The sequence below is a fragment of the Nerophis ophidion genome, linkage group LG06, assembly GCF_033978795.1.
Source record: "Nerophis ophidion isolate RoL-2023_Sa linkage group LG06, RoL_Noph_v1.0, whole genome shotgun sequence".
Taxonomy (NCBI): Eukaryota; Metazoa; Chordata; class Actinopteri; order Syngnathiformes; family Syngnathidae; genus Nerophis; species Nerophis ophidion.
This window is the reverse complement of record NC_084616.1, coordinates 17,369,431-17,387,934: the sequence shown is the minus strand read 5'-3', so window position 1 is coordinate 17,387,934 and position 18,504 is coordinate 17,369,431. Positions and strand designations below refer to the sequence as shown.

General features: G+C 41.8%; 2 protein-coding genes across 5 annotated transcripts in view; one reads left to right on the top strand and one right to left on the bottom strand.

Moving 5' to 3' along the window:
* The window catches only part of ndnl2 (necdin-like 2), a 30,040-nt gene extending 27,922 nt beyond the window's left edge, over positions 1-2,118 (bottom strand). For 2 of the 3 annotated variants that reach the window (XM_061902885.1, XM_061902886.1), the window contains exon 1: positions 2,017-2,118. Coding sequence is in view for 1 of the 3 variants with exons in the window: in XM_061902883.1 (XP_061758867.1) it covers positions 877-918 (42 nt within the window). In the remaining 2 variants the exon portion in view is untranslated. Of the gene's footprint in view, positions 1-876; positions 934-2,016 lie in introns of those variants that run through there. The other variant, XM_061902883.1, reaches the window with a different exon arrangement.
* Positions 2,119-5,230: 3,112 nt separating this feature from the next.
* Positions 5,231-18,504, top strand: part of si:dkey-150i13.2 (mitochondrial carnitine/acylcarnitine carrier protein) — a 43,870-nt gene continuing 30,596 nt past the window's right edge. The window contains exon 1 of one of the 2 annotated variants that reach the window (XM_061902862.1): positions 5,231-5,523. In XM_061902862.1, the coding sequence (XP_061758846.1) occupies positions 5,422-5,523 (102 nt within the window). In that variant the 5' untranslated portion in view covers positions 5,231-5,421. The remainder of the gene's footprint in view (positions 5,524-18,504) is intronic. The other variant, XM_061902861.1, reaches the window with a different exon arrangement.

Genomic DNA, 18,504 nt, shown 5'->3' with positions numbered 1-18,504 from the left:
TTTAAAATTTTGGCCCACTCTGTATTTGAGTTTGACACCCCTGCTCTTGGGCAAAGGCCTCCAGTTCATTCATATTCTTGGGCTTGCGTGCTGCAACTGCCTTCTTCAAGTCCCACCACAGCTTTTCTATAGGATTTAGGTCTGGCGACTGTGAAGGCCACTCCGGAGTCTTCCAGCCCTTCTTCTGCAACCACTCTGATGTTGATTTGGAGGTATGCTTGGGATCGTTGTCCTGTTGGAAGGTCCAACGTCTCCCAAGCCTCAGCTTCGTCACTGACTTCATGACATTTGCAGCTAATATATCCTGCTAGGAAATAGAATTCATAATGCCTTGAACGCGCTGGAGATTCCCAGTACCTGAGGCAGAGAAACAGCCCCAGAGCATGATTGACCCCCCACCATGCTTAACAGTAGGCAAGGTGTTCTTCTCTTTGTAAGCTTCAGTTTTTCTCCTCCAGACATAACGTTGATTCATAGGCCCAAAGTGTTCCAGTTTTGTCTCATCACTCCATAGAACAGTTTCCCAAAACCTTTGAGGTTTGTCCAGATGATTTTTGGCATAATGGAGTCTATTTTTCTTGTGCCTGGTAGTCAGAAGTGGGGTGCGCCTGCAGTTCTGGCATGGAGGCTTTCATCTCATTGTCTGGGACGAAACCTGCGTTCCCCCCTCTGCAATGTCCTGTTGTATGTAGTTCCTCTGCTGTTACCCGGGGTGTTTTCACCGCTGTAAGCACACAGCATCCTCTTTCTACCACGCCCAGGTAGTGTTTCCACTCTGCCTTTAGCTTTAAACTTGCGAATTATGCTCCCAACTGGAATGTGTAATGTCTTTGCTATTTTCTTATATTCATATCCTTTCTTATGAAGAGAAATTACCTCATCTCTTGACTTCTTTGACCACTCCCTGGACTTCACCATGTTGCAAATACACCATTGACCATCTACAAGAAGTTGAGCGTCGCAGTCTTTTTCAATCAGTTTAATTGTTGCTCGTTATGGTTCTAATCACATCTACAGGTGTTTTCAACACCTGATTGAAAAGACCGTATTCCAATTCTGTTCTTAAGAGTTATGATCTTCAAGGGGTTGAATAATTTTGTCAATGAGATATTAAGAGAAATGACACTGTTTGGTATGTTACAAAATATAATGTTGTAATTCAAGTTGCATCTGTATTTTTAATGCATCTTTATTTGATATGACTATAAACAACATACGGAATAAATGTCCAACTTGCTAAAACACCAAAATTGTGTGGGGGTTGAATAATTTTGATCACAACCGTAAGTCAGGGGTCGGCAACCTTTACCACTCAAAGAACAATTTTGACCCGTTTCACATATTAAAGAAAACAATGGGAGCCACAAAACTCTTTTGAAATTTGAAATGAAATGACACTGTGTAATCCCCCTCTTATTTCCACAATTGCCCCCTCTGTCTACCTTTTTTCTCTTTTTATTCCCTCCTGCTCCGGCCCGGCTGCACCAAATGATAATATAAATACATTTAATAAAGTTACATTTAAAGGCATACTGAAACCCACTACCACCGACCACGCAGTCTGATAGTTTATATATCAATGATGAAATATTAACATTGCAACACATGCCGATACGGCCTTTTTGGTTTACTAAATTGCAATTTTAAATTTCCCGCGAAGTGTCGTGTGAAAATGTCGCGGTATGATGACACGTGCGTTTGACGTCTCGGGTTGTAGCTGACATTATTCTCCAGCCCGATCCAAGCTATAAGTACTCTGCTTTAATCTTGTAATCACACGTTATTCTGGACATCTGTGTTGCTGAATCGTTTGCAATTTGTTAAATTAATAATGGAGAAAGATGGAGGTGGGAAGCTTTTAGCCTTTAGCTACACAAACACACGGTGTTTCCTTGTTTAAAATTCTCGGAGGTGAAGCTTTACTATGGATCAGAGCGGTCAAGCGAACATGGATCCCAACCACATGTTTACTGGCAGTTTTCGGTGAGAAAATTGTGGTATAAACTCGCCTCTTACCGTAGATCAGCGGAGCTTGCGCCGTCTATGCAGCTGCGTGACTTTCCTCAGAGACTCTGGCGTCAAGACACCGGTGGACACACCCCTCCGACTTCAGGTACTATTTAATCTCACTAAAACACTAGCAACACAGTAGCAGATAAGGGATTTCCCAGAATTATCCTAGTAAATGTGTCTATAAACATCTGAATCGCTCTCATTTGCCCTCGCCTGTTTTTTTTTGTTTTTTTTCTAGTCCTTCACTATCAATATCCTCCTCCACGAATCTTTCATCCTCGCTCAAATTAATGGGGAAATAGTCGCTTTGTCGGTCCGAATCGCTCTCGCTGCTGGTGGGGATGTGAGGAGCTCTACAACCCGTGACATCACGTGCACATCGTCTGCTACTTCCGGTAAAGGCAAGGCTTTTTTGTTAACGACCAAAAGTTGCGAACTTTAGCGTCAATGTTCTCTACTAAATCCTTTCAGCAAAAATATGGCAATATCGCGAAATGATCAAGTATGACACATAGAATGGACCTGCTATCCCCGTTTAAATAAGAAAATCTCATTTCAGCAGGCCTTTAAATATGGCAACAAGAGAAATATTCTACACTTCTCTTTTGTAAAGTGAATCCGAACAGCCGATATGGGCATCTACATCAACTATATGATTTGCCTGAGAAGCTGGACAGGACCAAAAAAATAAAATATAATAAAAATAAAAATTAAAAAAGATAAAATGAAATAATACTGAATATATTGTTTTTTTGCTTTGTGCTATGTACAGTGGGGCAAAAAAGTATTTAGTCAGCCACCGATTGTGCAAGTTAAAATGATGACAGAGGTCTGTAATTTTCATCATAGGTACACTTCAACTGTGAGAGACAGAATGTGAAAAAAAAATCCAGGAATTCACATTGTAGGAATTTTAAATAATTTATTTGTAAATTATGGTGGAAAAAAGGTATTTGGTCAACCATTCAAAGCTCTCACTGATGGAAGGAGGTTTTGGCTCAAAATCTCACGATACATGGCCCCATTCATTCTTTCCTTAACACGGATCAATCGTCCTGTCCCCTTACCAGAAAAACAGCCCCAAAGCATGATGTTTCCACCCCCATGATTCACAGTAGGTGTGGTGTTCTTGGGATGCAACTCAGTATTCTTCTTCCTCCAAACACGACGAGTTGAGTTTATACCAAAATGGATACATGGATGATACAGCAGAGGATTGGGAGAATGTCATGTGGTCAGATGAAACCAAAATAGAACTTTTTGGTACAAACTCATCTCGTCAAGCCCAAGAATACGAATGAACTGGAGGCTTTTGCCCAAGAGGAATGGGCTAAAATACCTGTAGATGGTTGCAAGAAGCTTGTGTCCGGTTATGTATCACCTTTGAAGGATGTCATTACTGCCAAAGGGTGTTCTACTAAGTACTAAAGATGCATGTAACTAGGGGGTTGAATCATTTTGTCAATAAGATATTAAGAAAAATGTCCTTTTTTGGTATTTTGTCAAATACAGTGTTACAATTTAAGTTGCATTTGTCTATTTGACACATCTTTATTTGATATGACTATAAACAAAATACGGAATAAATGTCCAACTTGCTAAAACACCAAAATTTTGCGGGGGTATAATAATTTTGATCACAACTGTATCTATATCTGTATATAAATATTTATATATATATATATATATATATATATATATATATATATCACAATACGAAGTTCCTGCAGTCCTGGGTTCAAATCCAGGCTCAGGATCTTTCTGTGTGGAGTTTGCATGTTCTCCCCGTGAATGCGTGGGTTCCCTCCGGGTACTCCGGCTTCCTCCCACCTCCAAAGACTTGCACCTGGGGATAGGTTGATTGGCAACACTAAATTGGCCCTAGTGTGTGAATGTCAGTGTGAATGTTGTCTGTCTATCTGTGTTGGCCCTGTGATGAGGTGGCGACTTGTCCAGGGTGTACCCCGCCTTCCGCCCGATTGTAGCTGAGATAGGCGCCAGCGCCCCCCGCTACCCCAAAAGGGAATAAGCGGTAGAAAATGGATGGATGGATATATGGGCTTCACGGTGACAGAGGGGTTAGTGCGTCTGCCTCACAATATGAAGTTCCTGCAGTCCAGGGTTCAAATCCAGGCTCGGGATCTTTCTGTGTGGAGTTTGCATGTCCTCCCCGTGAATGCGTGGGTTCCCTCCGGGTACTCCGGCTTCCTCCCACTTCCAAAGACATGCACCTGGAGATAAGTTGATTGGCAACACTAAATTGGCCGTAGTGTGTGAATGTGAGTGTGAATGTTGTCTGTCTATCTGTGTTGGCCCTGCGATGAGGTGGCGACTTGTCCAGGGTGTACCCCGCCTTCCGCCCGATTGTAGCTGAGATAGGCGCCAGCGCCCCCCGCTACCCCAAAAGGGAATAAGCGGTAGAAAATGGATGGATGGCTATATGGGCTTCACGGTGGTAGAGGGGTTAGTGCGTCTGCCTCACAATACGAAGTTCCTGCAGTCCTGGGTTCAAATCCAGGCTCGGGATCTTTCTGTGTGGAGTTTGCATGTCCTCCCCGTGAATGCGTGGGTTCACTCCGGGTACTCCGGCTTCCTCCCATTTCCAAAGACATGCACCTGGGGATAGGTTGATTGGCAACACTAAATTGGCCCTAGTGTGTGAATGTTGTCTGTCTATCTGTGTTGGCCCTGTGATGAGGTGGCGATTTGTCCAGGGTGTACCCCGCCTTCCGCCCGATTGTAGCTGAGATAGGCGCCAGCGCCCCCGCGACCCCAAAAGGGAATAAGCGGTAGAAAATGGATGGGTATATATATATATATATATATATATATATATATATATATATATATATATATATATATATATATATTTTTTTTTTTTCATCTTTAAAGCTATGATTTAAAACACATTGTGAAATACTCAAAATGTGTTTTGGTCCATCTCAGGCATCTTTATTTTATTGTTGAAAAAGTTCCTAAACCAAAAAATGACTCACTGGAGTAACAGGAGGGAGGTTTGCATAGAATTAGCAAATACAGAAATAAAGTCATTCAAGATTATAATGTTGACACAAGCAATATATAGCGTCATCTTAAACATATTGAAAATAAACTAACAATTAAATAACAATTTAAGTAACCGACTGATGACATTTGACTCTCCTATTTTCTGCTAATCAAAAACATCCTTCTTAATTTCCGATTATTGCTTCCGCGTGACAATGACGTCACGAGGCGGGAATGCTACTTTGAGGCGAGGAGAGGTCGCCGCTTGCAAGTCTGCGAGTCCGCACAACAACCAAAGTCCGACGTGGAAATATAGGAGCAGCGGGGGGTCTCCGGCAAGTTAGTCCGTCACACGGGAGCCGTGCAGGCCGCGACTCTCGCTCGGGCCATGCGGGGGAGAGGATGGGGGACGAGCCCAGAGTTTCACCGCTGAAGAACTTCGTGGCCGGGGGGGTCGGCGGAGCCTGCCTGCTGCTGGCTGGACACCCGCTGGACACCATCAAGGTGATCTTCGGGCTTTTCACCGCCGTTTGCTTTTCCCTGACAGCTTTTCCTCAGAGGCTTTGGGGAGATTATTGAACAGCCAGCTTAAAAAGACAGAAGCCAACTCAAGCTGTTGGTTTCAAAGTTCAATCCAGTCCGTTATCAACTTGCCTTTTAGTCCTTTTTCTGGGTCTACTGAAGGGGTCACCAACGTGGTGCCCGCGAAAGGACCAGATGAGTCGCCCGTTGGCCTGTTCTAAAAATAGCTCAAATAGCAGCACTTACCAGTGAGCTGCCTCTATTTTTTACATTTTATTTATTTACTAGCAAGCTTGTCTCGCTTCGCACGGCATTTTTAATTCTAAGAGAGACAAAAGTCATAGAATTTGAAAATCCAAGAAAATATTTTAAAGACTTGGTCTTCACTTGTTTAAATAAATTCATTTTTTTTAAAACTTTGCTTCTTATAACTTTCAGAAAGACAATTTTAGAGAAAAAATACAACCTTAAAAATGATTCTAGGATTTTTAAACACATATACCTTTTTTACATTTTAAATTCCTTCCTCTTCTTTCCTGACAATTAAAATCAATGTTCAAGTATTTTTTTTTATTGTAAAGAATAATACATACATTTTAATTTAATTCTTCATTTGAGCTTCTGTTTTTTCGACGAATAATATTTGTGAAATCCATCCATCCATCCATTTTCTACCGGTTATTCCCTTGTGGGGTCGCGGGGGGCGCTGGCGCCTATCTCAGCTACAATCGGGCAGAAGGCGGGGTACACCCTGGACAAGTCGCCACCTCATCGCAGGGCCAACACAGATAGACAGACAACATTCACACTCACATTCTATTTGTGAAATATTTCTTCAAATTTATTATGATTAAAATTCAAAAAAATTATTCCGGCAAATCTAGAAAATCTGTAGATCCATCCATCCATTTTCTACCGCTTATTCCCTTTCGGGGTGGCGGGGGGCGTTGGCGCCTATCTCAGCTACAATCGGGCGGAAGGCGGGGTACACCCTGGACAAGTCGCCACCTCATCGCAGGGCCAACACAGATAGACAGACAACATTCACACTCACATTCACACACTAGGGCCAATTTTTAGTGTTGCCAATCAACCTATCCCCAGGTGCATGTCTTTGGAAGTGGGAGGAAGCCGGAGTACCCGGAGGGAACCCACGCATTCACGGGGAGAACATGCAAACTCCACACAGAAACATCCCGACCCTGGATTTGAACCCAGGACTGCAGGAACTTCGTATTGTGAAGCAGACGCACTAACCCCTCTTCCACCGTGAAAATCTGTAGAATCAAATTTAAATTTTATTTAAAAGTATTTTGAATTTATTTCAAAATTTTTGTTCTGGAAAATCTAGAAGAGACAATGATTTGTCTCTGTTAGAAATATAGCTTGGTCCAATTTGTTATATATTCTAACAAAGTGCAGATGGGATTTTAACCTATTCAAAACATGTCATCAAAAATTCTAAAATTAATCTTAATCAGGAAAAATTACGATTATGATGTTCCATAAATTCTTCTCTTCATTTATTTCGGTTGAATTTTGAATTTTAAAGAGTTGAAATTGAAGATAAACTATGTTTCAAAATTCAATTTTCATTTTTTCCCTGTTTTCTCCTCTTTTAAACCGTTCAATTAAATGTTTTTTTTAATCATTTATTCTCTACAAAAAACCTGTAAAGGAAAAAAATGTACGACGGAATGATATACAGAAATACCCATTTTTTTAATATATATACATAGATTTATTTATTAAAGCAAATTGGCTATTTCTGGCAATTTATTTAATTGTTTATCAAACTGGTAGCCCTTCGCATTAATCAGTACCCAAGAAGTAGCTCTTGGTTTCTAAAAGGTTGGTGACCCCTGCTCTACTGAGTAGGAAAGACTAACTCAAAATGTGTACTTGAGATAGGAGTCACTGAAGCGTAATTTCAGGCGTCGATGCCGACATAATTGCCACGATTATCGATACTTTGTTTTGATTAATTGATTGATTGATTTATTGAGACTTTTATTAGTACATATTCCGTACAATTGACCACGGAATGGTAACACCCGAATTAATTTTATAACTTGTTTAAGTCGGGGTCCATGTTAATCAATTCATGGTACAAATATATACTATCAGCATAATACAATCATCGCATATATTAATCATCAGAGTCCATGCCGACATAATTGCCACAATTCTCAATACTTTGTTTTGATTGATTGATTGAGACTTTTATTAGTAGATTGCACAGTACAGTACATATTCCATACAATTGACCACGAAATGGTAAAACCCGAATACGTTTTTCAACTTGTTTAAGTCAGGGTACACATTACTCAATTCGTGGTACAAATATATACTATCAGCATAATACAGTCATTGCATAAGTTAATCATCAGAGTACATGCCGACATAATTGCCATGATTCTCTATACTTTGTTTTGATTGATTGACTGATTGAAACTTTTATTAGTAGATTGCACAGTACAGTACATATTCCGTACAATTGACCACAAAATGGTAACACCCCAATAAGTTTTTCAACTTGTTTCAGTACTCAAGTACACTTTTTGAGTCCACGTTAATCAATTCATGGTACTATCAGCATAATACAGTCATCGCATAAGTTAATCATCAGAGTACATGCCGACATAATTGCCATGATTCTCGATACTTTGTTTTGATTGATTGATTGAAACTTTTATTAGTAGATTGCACAGTACAGTACATATTCCGTACAATTGACCACTAAATGGTAACACCTCAATAAGTTTTTCAACTTGTTTCAGTACTCAAGTACACTTTTTGAGTCCACGTTAATCAATTCATGGTACTATCAGCATAATACAGTCATCGCATATATTAATCATCAGAGTCCAAGCTGACATAATTGCCACAATTCTCGATACTTTGTTTTGATTGATTGATTGATTGATTGAGACTTTTATTAGTAGATTGCACAGTACAGTACATATTCCATACAATTGACCACGAAATGGTAAAACCCGAATAGGTTTTTCAACTTGTTTAAGTCGGGGTACACATTACTCAATTCATGGTACGAATATATACTATCAGCATAATACAGTCATCGCATAAGTTAATCATCAGAGTACATGCTGACATAATTGCCATGATTCTCGATACTTTGTTTTGATTGGTTGATTGATCAAGACTTTTATTCGTAGATTGCACAGTACAATACATATTCCGTACAATTGACCACGAAATGGTGACACCCCAATAAGTTTTTCAACTTGTTTGAGTCAGGGTCCACGTTAATCAATTCATGGTACTATCAGCATAATACAGTCATCGCATAAGTTAATCATCAGTGTCCATGCCGACATAATTGCCACGATTCTCGATACATTGTTTTGATTGATTGATTGATCAAGACTTATATTTGTAGATTGCACAGTACAGTACATATTCCGTACAATTGACCACAAAATGGAAACACACACCTTGTTTAAGTCGGGGTCCACGTTAATGGATTCATGGTACAAATATATACCATCAGCATAATACAGTCATCACACAAGTTAATCATCAGAGTATATACATTGAATTATTTACATTATTTACAATCCGGGGATGGGATGTGGAGGGGCTTGGGGTGGCGGGGTTTGGTTGGGTTTGCTATCAGCACTTCAGTCATCAACAATTACCGTATTTTTTGGATTATAAATCGCAACGGCCGAAAATGCATAATAAAGCAGGAAAAAAAACAAGTCGCACTAGAGTATAAGTCGCATTTTCGGGGGAATTTTATTTGATGAAATCCAACACCAAGAATAGACATTTGAAAGGCAATTTAAAATAAATAAGAAATAGTGAACAACAAGCTGAATAAGTGTACGTTATATGACGCATAAATAACCAACTGAGAAGGTGCCTGATATGTTAACGTAACATATTATGGTAAGAGTCATTCAAATAGCTATAACATCTAGAACAGGGGTCACCAACTTTTTTGAAACCAAGTGCTACTTCTTTGGTACTGAATAATGCGAAGGGCTACCAGTTTGATACACACTTAAATACATTTCCAGAAATAGCCAATTTGCTCAATTTACCTTTAATAAATAATTATATATATATATATATATATATATATATATATATATATATATATATATATATATAAATGTGTATTTCTGTCTGTCATTCCGTTGTACATTTTTTTTTTTCCTTTTACGAAAGGTTTTTTCCAGAGAATAAATGATGAAAAAACACTTAATTGAACGGTTTAAAAGAGGAGAAAACAGGAAAAAAATGAAAATTCAATTTTGAAACATAGTTTATCTTCAATTTCGACTCTATAAAATTCAAAATTCAACCGAAAAAAAGAAGAGAAAAACTAGCTAATTTGAATCTTTTTGAAAAAATTTAAAAAATAATTAATGGAGCATCATTTGTAATTTTTCCTGATTAAGATTCATTTTTGAATTTTGATGACATGTTTTAAATAGGTTCAAATCCATTCTGCATTTTGTTAGAATATATAACAAATTGGACCAAGCTGTATTTCTAACAAAGACAAATCATTATTTCTTTTCGATTTTCCAGAACAAAAATTTGAAAATAGATTCACTTGACTTTGAAATAAGATTTAAATTTGATTCTAAAGATGTTCTAGATTTGCCAGAATATTTTTTTTGAATTTTAATCATAATAAGTTTGAAGACATATTTCACAAATATTCTTCGTCGAAAAAACAGAAGCTAAAATGAAGAACGTCAAATTATTTATTCTTTACAATAAAAAAATACATTTACTTGAACATTGTTTTCATCCATCCATCCATCCATCCATTTCTACCGCTTATTCCCTTTCGGGGTCGCGGGGGGCGCTGGCGCCTATCTCAGCTACAATCGGGCAGAAGGCGGGGTACACCCTGGACAAGTCGCCACCTCATTGCAGGGCCAACACAGATAGACAGACAATATTCACACTCACATTGTCAGGAAAAAAGAGGAAGAAATTTAAAAGGTATATGTGTTTAAAAATCCTAAAATCTTTTGTAAGGCTGTATTTTTTCTATAAAATTGTCTTTCTGAAAGTTTTAAGAAGCAAAGTAAAAAAAAAAAAATTAATTTATTTAAACAAGTGAAGACCAAGTCTTTAAAATATTTTCTTGGATTTTCAAATTCTGTTTGAGTTTTGTCTCTCATAAAATTAAAAATGTCCAGCTTGCTAGTAAATAAATAAAGTAAAAAAAAATAGAGGCAGCTCTCTGGTAAGTGCTGCTATTTGAGCTGTTTTTAGAACAGGCCAGAGGGCGACTCATCTGGTCCTTACGGGCTACCTGGTACCCAAGGGCACCACGTTGGTGACCCCTGATCTAGAACATGTAATACATTTACCAAACAATCTGTCACTCCTATTCGCTAAACCCGATTAAATATTCTTCCTCTGTGTCTCTTCTAAACAACTCTGCCAACTCCAAAGGTAGACAATGCGCCGTAAGCGAAGTACCGATAGAAGAGGAAGTTCTTCTATCGGTACGTCTGTTACGTCAAGAGTCATCGACCGTTGTATTTCCAGTTATTCTGATATACGCCTAGTCTTTTGAATGAGGTAAATAATATTCTTTGATATTTTACGGTAATGTGTTAATAATTAATCAAAATATGAAAAAAACTGCGATTTATAATCCGAAAAATACGGTATATCATCCGAGAAATGGACATTGAAACAGTGTAGGTCTGACTTGGTAGGATATGTTCAGCGAGCAGTGAACATAGTGAGCTCAGAAAGCACAAGAACAAGTATATCCATTTAAATGATTTAGATTTGATTAATTACAATCCAGGGAGGTGGAGGGAGGTTGTTACTCTAGGGTTGTAGTTGCCTGGAGGTGTTCTTTTAGTGCGGTTTTGAAGGAGGATAGAGATGCACTTTTTTTTACACCTGTTGACGTGGCGTAGAAGGAGAATGAGTTAAGACCTTTGTTAGATCTGAATCTGGGTTTAACGTGGTTTGTGGAGCTCCCCCTGATGTTGTGGTTATGGCGGTCATTTACGTTATGGAAGTAGTTTGACATGTACTTCGGTATTAGGGAGATGTAGCGGATTTTATAGACCAGGCTCAGTGCAAGTTGTTTTACTCTGTCCTCTACCCTGAGTCTGCCCACTTTGGAGAAGTGGGTAGGAGTGAGGTGTGATCTGGGGTGGAGGTCTAGAAATAACCAGACTAGCTTGTTCTGGGATGTTTGGAGTCTAGATTTGAGGGTTTTGGAGGTGCATGCCTAATCAAAAAAGGTTTGAATGAGAGTTCCCGCTAGAATCTTCATGGTGCTTTTGTTGACCAGAGAGGAGATTCTGTAGAGACATCTCATTCGTTGGTTGACCTTTTTGATTAGCTTGGTTGCCATTTTATCACAGGAAAGATTGGCCTCTAGAATGGAACCTAGGTAGGTGATCTCATCTTTCCTGGTGATAACATTGTCACCCACTTTTATAGTGAAGTCACTGACTTTCTTAAGGTTGATTTGGGACCCAAGTAGGATGGATTCCGTTTTACCTAAGTGTATGGATAGCTTGTTGTCAGCGAGCCAGGTGCAAATACTACAGAGTTAAGTACTGAGGATTTTTTCCACCTGCGACTTGTCTTTGCCAGATAACCAGCAGGGCCGAGTCATCTGCAAACAGGAACAATTGACAGTGGCATGCTGATGGCATGTCATTTACGTATATTAGGAACAGTAAAGGTCCTAGTATACTGCCTTGGGGGACTCCACAGCTTACTGGGAGCGGGGGGACACGATGCCGTTCAATTCTACCACCTGTTTCCTCCCCTCCAAGTCAGATTGCATCCAGCTCGATGAGGTTTTATCAAATCTGTTCGCTGTGGGAATATCCCATACCGCGATTTAAAAAAACAAAAAACTGAACCCCTCTACTTTTAAATTTACTATCCATCCATCCATTTTCTACCGCTTATTCCCTTTGGGGGTCACGGGGGGCGCTGGCGCCTATCTCAGCTACAATCGGGCGGAAGGCGGGGTACACCCTGGACAAGTCGCCACCTCATCGCAGGGCCAACACAGATAGACAGACAACATTCACACTCACATTCACACACTAGGGCCAATTTAGTGTTGCCAATCAACCTATCCCCAGGTGCATGTCTTTGGAAGTGGGAGGAAGCCGGAGTACCCGGAGGGAACCCACGCATTCACGGGGAGAACATGCAAACTCCACACAGGAAGATCCCGAGCCTGGATTTGAACCCAGAACTGCAGGAGCTTCGTACTGTGAGGCAGACGCACTAACCCCTCTGCCACCGTGAAGCCCTTAAATTTACTACTTTATTGAAAACTGTTCAAAGTGTCACTTTCATAATTTTTTTTTTTTTTTTTGCAGAATTCAAATTGTAAATGGGTTATACTTGTACAGCGCTTTTCTACCTTCAAGGTACTCAAAGCACTTTGTCGCTATTTCCACATTCACCCATTCACACACTGATGGCGGGAGCTGCCATGCAAGGCCCTAACCACGACCCATCAGGAGCAAGGGTGAAGTGTCTTGCTCAAGGACACAACGGACGTGACTTGGTTGGTAGAAGGTGGGGATCGAACCAGGAACCCTCAGGTTGCTGGCACGGCCACTCTACCAACCACGCCACGCCGTCCCCAGTAGTATCAGCTATTATGGTATACGTTCAAAAAATAACAGCCGGTGTTCTATTTTTCAACCTTTTTTTGAGCCAAGGCGATTTTTTTTTTTTTCATTGAAAAAATACAGAGGCACACCACCAGCAGACATCATTAAAAATGAATTCAGATGACAGTAAAAAGTCGTCAAGGCAATTGTTGGCTATGACTTTAAACCATTACCAACAAAGCATCAATATAGCTCTTGTCTCAAACTAGGTGTACTGTCACAACCAGTCACATCACGTCGTGACTTATTTTGAGTTTTTTGCTGTTTTCCTGTGTGTAGTGTTTTAGTTCTCGTCCTGCGCTCCCATTTTGGTGGCTTTTCCTGCTTTGTTGGTGTTATCCGGTTGCAGTTTGTTGTCTTCCTTTGAGCGCTATTCCTTGCTTTGTTTTATCAATTGAGAATATTTAAGTTGTTGCTATCTTTTTTTGTGAGGACATTGTTGATTGTCATGTACAGATGTACATTGTGGACGCCGTCTTTGCTCCGCAGTAAGTCTTTGCTGTTGTCCAGCATTCCGTTTTTGTTTATTTTGTACTTTACAGCATCGACACTCAACAATGGCACACTATTTGCAGATTATAATTACTGGTTTGCAAAAAACATTTTTACCCCAAATAAGTGGAACTGCATGATGTCCCACGGCACACCAGACTGTATCTCACGCACAGTGGTTGGAAAACACCGCTATACCCTCCTAGTATATCAACATAAACAATACTATCCATCATCCATCCATCATCTTCCGCTTATCCGAGGTCGGGTCGCGGGGGCAACAGCCTAAGCAGGGAAACCCAGACTTCCCTCTCCCCAGCCACTTCGTCTAGCTCTTCCCGGGGGATCCCGAGGCGTTCCCAGGCCAGCCGGGAGACATAGTCTTCCCAACGTGTCCTGGGTCTTCCCCGTGGCCTCCTACCGGTTGGACGTGCCCTAAACACATCCCTAGGGAGGTGTTCGGGTGGCATCCTGACCAGGTGCTCGAACCACCTCATCTGGCTCCTCTCGATGTGAAGGAGCAGCGGCTTTACTTTGAGTTCCTCCCGGATGGCAGAGCTTCTCACCCTATCTCTAAGGGAGAGCCCCGCCACACGGCGGAGGAAACTCATTTCGGCCGCTTGTACCCGTGATCTTATCCTTTCGGTCATGACCCAAAGCTCATGACCATAGGTGAGGATGGGAACGTAGATCGACCGGTAAATTGAGAGCTTTGCCTTCCGGCTCAGCTCCTTCTTCACCACAACGGATCGGTACAACGTCCGCATTACTGAAGACGCCGCACCGATCCGCCTGTCGATCTCACGATCCACTCTTCCCTCACTCGTGAACAAGACTCCTAGGTACTTGAACTCCTCCACTTGGGGCAGGGTCTCCTCCCCAACCCGGAGATGGCATTCCACCCTTTTCCGGGCGAGAACCATGGACTCGGACTTGGAGGTGCTGATTCTCATTCCGGTCGCTTCACACTCGGCTGCAAACCGATCCAGCGAGAGCTGAAGATCCCGGTCAGATGAAGCCATCAGGACCACATCATCTGCAAAAAGCAGAGACCTAATCCTGCGGTTACCAAACCGGAACCCCTCAACGCCTTGACTGCACCTAGAAATTCTGTCCATAAAAGTTATGAACAGAATCGGTGACAAAGGACAGCCTTGGCGGATCAATAATAAACAATACTGTGCTTTAAATTTTGATCGTAAATAACAACAATAGTCAACTATTTCAGCAGTGTGGAACGTTCAAGTACATAAAACAAACTATTATTAATAATATTCTTTCAGTATAGCGTTTTAGTATGACATTATCATGTTGTTTGTAATGAAGTATGCTAACAAAAAAGCTAAACCATATGTGAACGGCTTCCTGCCGTCATCGTGTGGGTTGCAGGGACCATTGAGGACAGACATCAATGGTTTAGCTCGGTTGGTAGAGTGGCCGTGCCAGCAACTTGAGGGTTGCAGGTTCGATTCCCGCTTCCGCCATCCTAGTCACTGCCGTTGTGTCCTTGGCAAGACACTTTATCCACCTGCTCCTAGTGTCATCCACACTGGTTTGAATGTAACTTAGATATTGGGTTTCAGTATGTAAAGCGCATTCAGTCACTAGAGAAAAAGCGCTATATAAAATATAATTCACTTCACTTCACATCGCTGATCAGCTTTGACTCTTGTTTTATTTTTCAATAAAGCTTCCGTCTTTTGCTCGGATCGCTTTTCAGCGCTCCTCTCTCGCCTTCAGTCGGCTGCGTCTTCGCCGCTGTCTTCGGCTCGCTCTCGGTCGTTCTTGGTCTTCAGGTTCTGTTGCTGGTTCTCCTACTCCTTCCGCCCCGATCGCTCCTCCTTCTCCCCTTTTATGCTGCAGGGGAAGATGCAGGGATTGAGAGCAGGTGTGTGATCTACGCACCTGACTTGGATTGCCGCAGCGTCGCTCCAAGCGCGCCCCGTCTCTCCGCTCCGCCGCACACTCTGCCCCCATGCCGCCATTTTGAGTAGGACCGCCGTTTGTCCTACCCTGCTGTCGGCTCCGTCTCTCCACACCATATATTTAAGGACACATCTTTGTGTTTGTATTTGTTATTACTATCAATATTCCAGCCTTTTTTCATTACTTTATGCCAGGGGTAGGGAACCTATGGCTCTAGAGCCAGATGTGGCTCTTTTGATGACTGCATCCGGCTCTCGGATAAATCTGAGCTGACACTGCTTAACACGATAAGTAATGACTAATTCCACTTGTAATCAAAATGTTAAAGATAACGTTCAAAATATTAAACATGCTCATGTATTTGAATCCATCCATCCTTTTTTCTACCGCACTTCTTCAAGAAATTGCATGACTTATTTATTATTGTTTTTTTTTAGGGCTTGCCCTCCTGGAGGTTCTTCAGACCACCAAGCACCGACATGAAAGCCTGTTCCAGGGTTACGATATTTTTTTATTTTTCAATAGGTCTCTCAGTTGTTTTCCAGCAATTGTGTTTTACTCTTTCATTCTCGCTCGCGCTCTGACTCCAGCTCCAACCCTGTCTCCGCTCCCGGCTGCTGCTTATAACAGAGCGACAGGTGATTAGATAACAAGGCCCAGGTGGGCCATCTACGCACCTGTCGCTGATTTCGAGGCCGGTCCTGGCACACTCCGCATCGCTGCAGGCCCGCAGGCCACGCCCCTCCACAGTTAGCTTCAGAATATCAACGTTATTACAAAGAATACGAGACCTATTATACTCTAGTAATGTTGGTCTTACTTAAAAATGCACGCGTTTAGCTGTGTTCAGTGTTGAAAAAAAAAAGATCTGGCTCTTACGGAAATACATTTTAAAATATTTGGATTCTTGGCTCTCTCAGCCAAAAAGGTTCCCGACCCCTGCTTTATGCCATTGAAATCAATTTTTTCGTATTTTTCCTTTTTATTTGTATTGTATTTCTGCAATAATGCTGTGTTCAGCAAATGTCCCCTTAGCAACCCCAGCCTCCCTGGTGGAATAGGTAAAGTGTTGCCAAAATATAAAAATAAATATTAAACAAAACTAGATAAAGCAATTCCTGAAGGAATTGCGGGTGAATGCTCCATTGTTGAAATTGAACTGAAATGCTGACAGAATTTAATATGAATGTAAGATTAGTTTGAACGTTAAAGAGTTTGAATTTCCAGGAAAAACGGAATTTGGTTTGGAACTTTGTCACCGATTCTGTTCATAACTTTTATGGACAGAATTTCTAGGCGCAGTCAAGGTGTTGAGCGGTTCCGGTTTGGTGGCCGCGGGATTAGGTCTCTGCTTTTTGCAGATGATGTGGTCCTGATGGCTTCATCTGGCCGGGATCTTCAGCTCTCACTGGATCGGTTCGCAGCCGAGTGTGAAGCGACCGGAATGAGAATCAGCACCTCCAAGTCTGAGTCCATGGTTCTCGCCCGGAAAAGGGTGGAGTGCCATCTCCGGGTTGGGGAGGAGACCCTGCCCCAAGTGGAGGAGTTCAAGTACCTAGGAGTCTTGTTCACGAGTGAGGGAAGAGTGGATCGTGAGATCGACAGACGGATCGGTGCAGCGTCTTCAGTAATGCGGACGCTGTATCGATCCGTTGTGGTGAAGAAGGAGCTGAGCCGGAAGGCAAAGCTCTCAATTTACCGGTCGATCTACGTTCTCATCCTCACCTATGGTCATGAGCTTTGGGTCATGACCGAAAGGATAAGATCACGGGTACAAGCGGCCGAAATGAGTTTCCTCCGCCGTGTGGCGGGGCTCTCCCTTAGAGATAGGGTGAGAAGCTCTGCCATCCGGGAGTTACTCAAAGTAAATCCGCTGCTCCTCCACATCGAGAGGAGCCAGATGAGGTGGTTCGGGCATCTGGTCAGGATGCCACCCGAACGCCTCCCTAGGGAGGTGTTTAGGGAACGTCCAACCGGTAGGAGGCCACGGGGAAGACCCAGGACACGTTGGGAGGACTATGTCTCCCGGCTGGCCTGGGAACGCCTCGGGATCCCCCGGGAAGAGCTAGACGAAGTGGCTGGTGAGAGGGAAGTCTGGGCTTCCCTGCTTAGGCTGCTGCCCCCGTGACCCGACCTCGGATAAGCGGAAGAAGATGGATGGATGGATGGAATTTGGGAAAGTGGTAGTTGAATGTGTTGACGGTGGAACGGTTTAAATCGGTTGAAAAATGTGGGAATTTTCAAAGTTTAAAAAAATAGACAATTCATTTTGAATGGGGAAGATGTCCCTGAAAACTGGGAATTTTTGGAATTCCTGGATTTAAAAAAAAAAAAGTTGAAAGAGAGCACACAATTCCTGAATAGGTTGAATATTTCAGAGTTGGAACGGTTTGAATCGGATAAAAAAATGTGGGAATTGTGGAACTTTGAAAAATGTCCCATTCATTTCAATGGGAATTTCATGGAAATTTGGGAAGTTCGGGAAAAGCGTGATTTTTCTGGGGGGAAAATGTTAAGACACTTGAATGTTCTGAATGAGTTGAAATGGTTGGTGTTGAAAATGTTGTAATCGGTCGAGATGTTTAAGTAGTACAAATTTTAATCGAGAGATGGTATTAGGAATTTCGGGAAAACCGGGAATTCTTCCGATGAGGTGGCGACTTGTCCAGGGTGTACCCCGCCTTCTGCCCGATTGTAGCTGAGATAGGCGCCAGCGCCCCCCGCGACCCCGAAAGGGAATAAGCGGTAGAAAATGGATGGATGGATGGACGGGAATTCTTCCAGTTTAGGAGGTTCCTGATTAAGAGGAAGGTTTGGACGGTGGAACGATTGAAGTGGGTTGAAAAATGTGGAAGGAATAGTCGCCAGAAAAAAGGGAATTCCT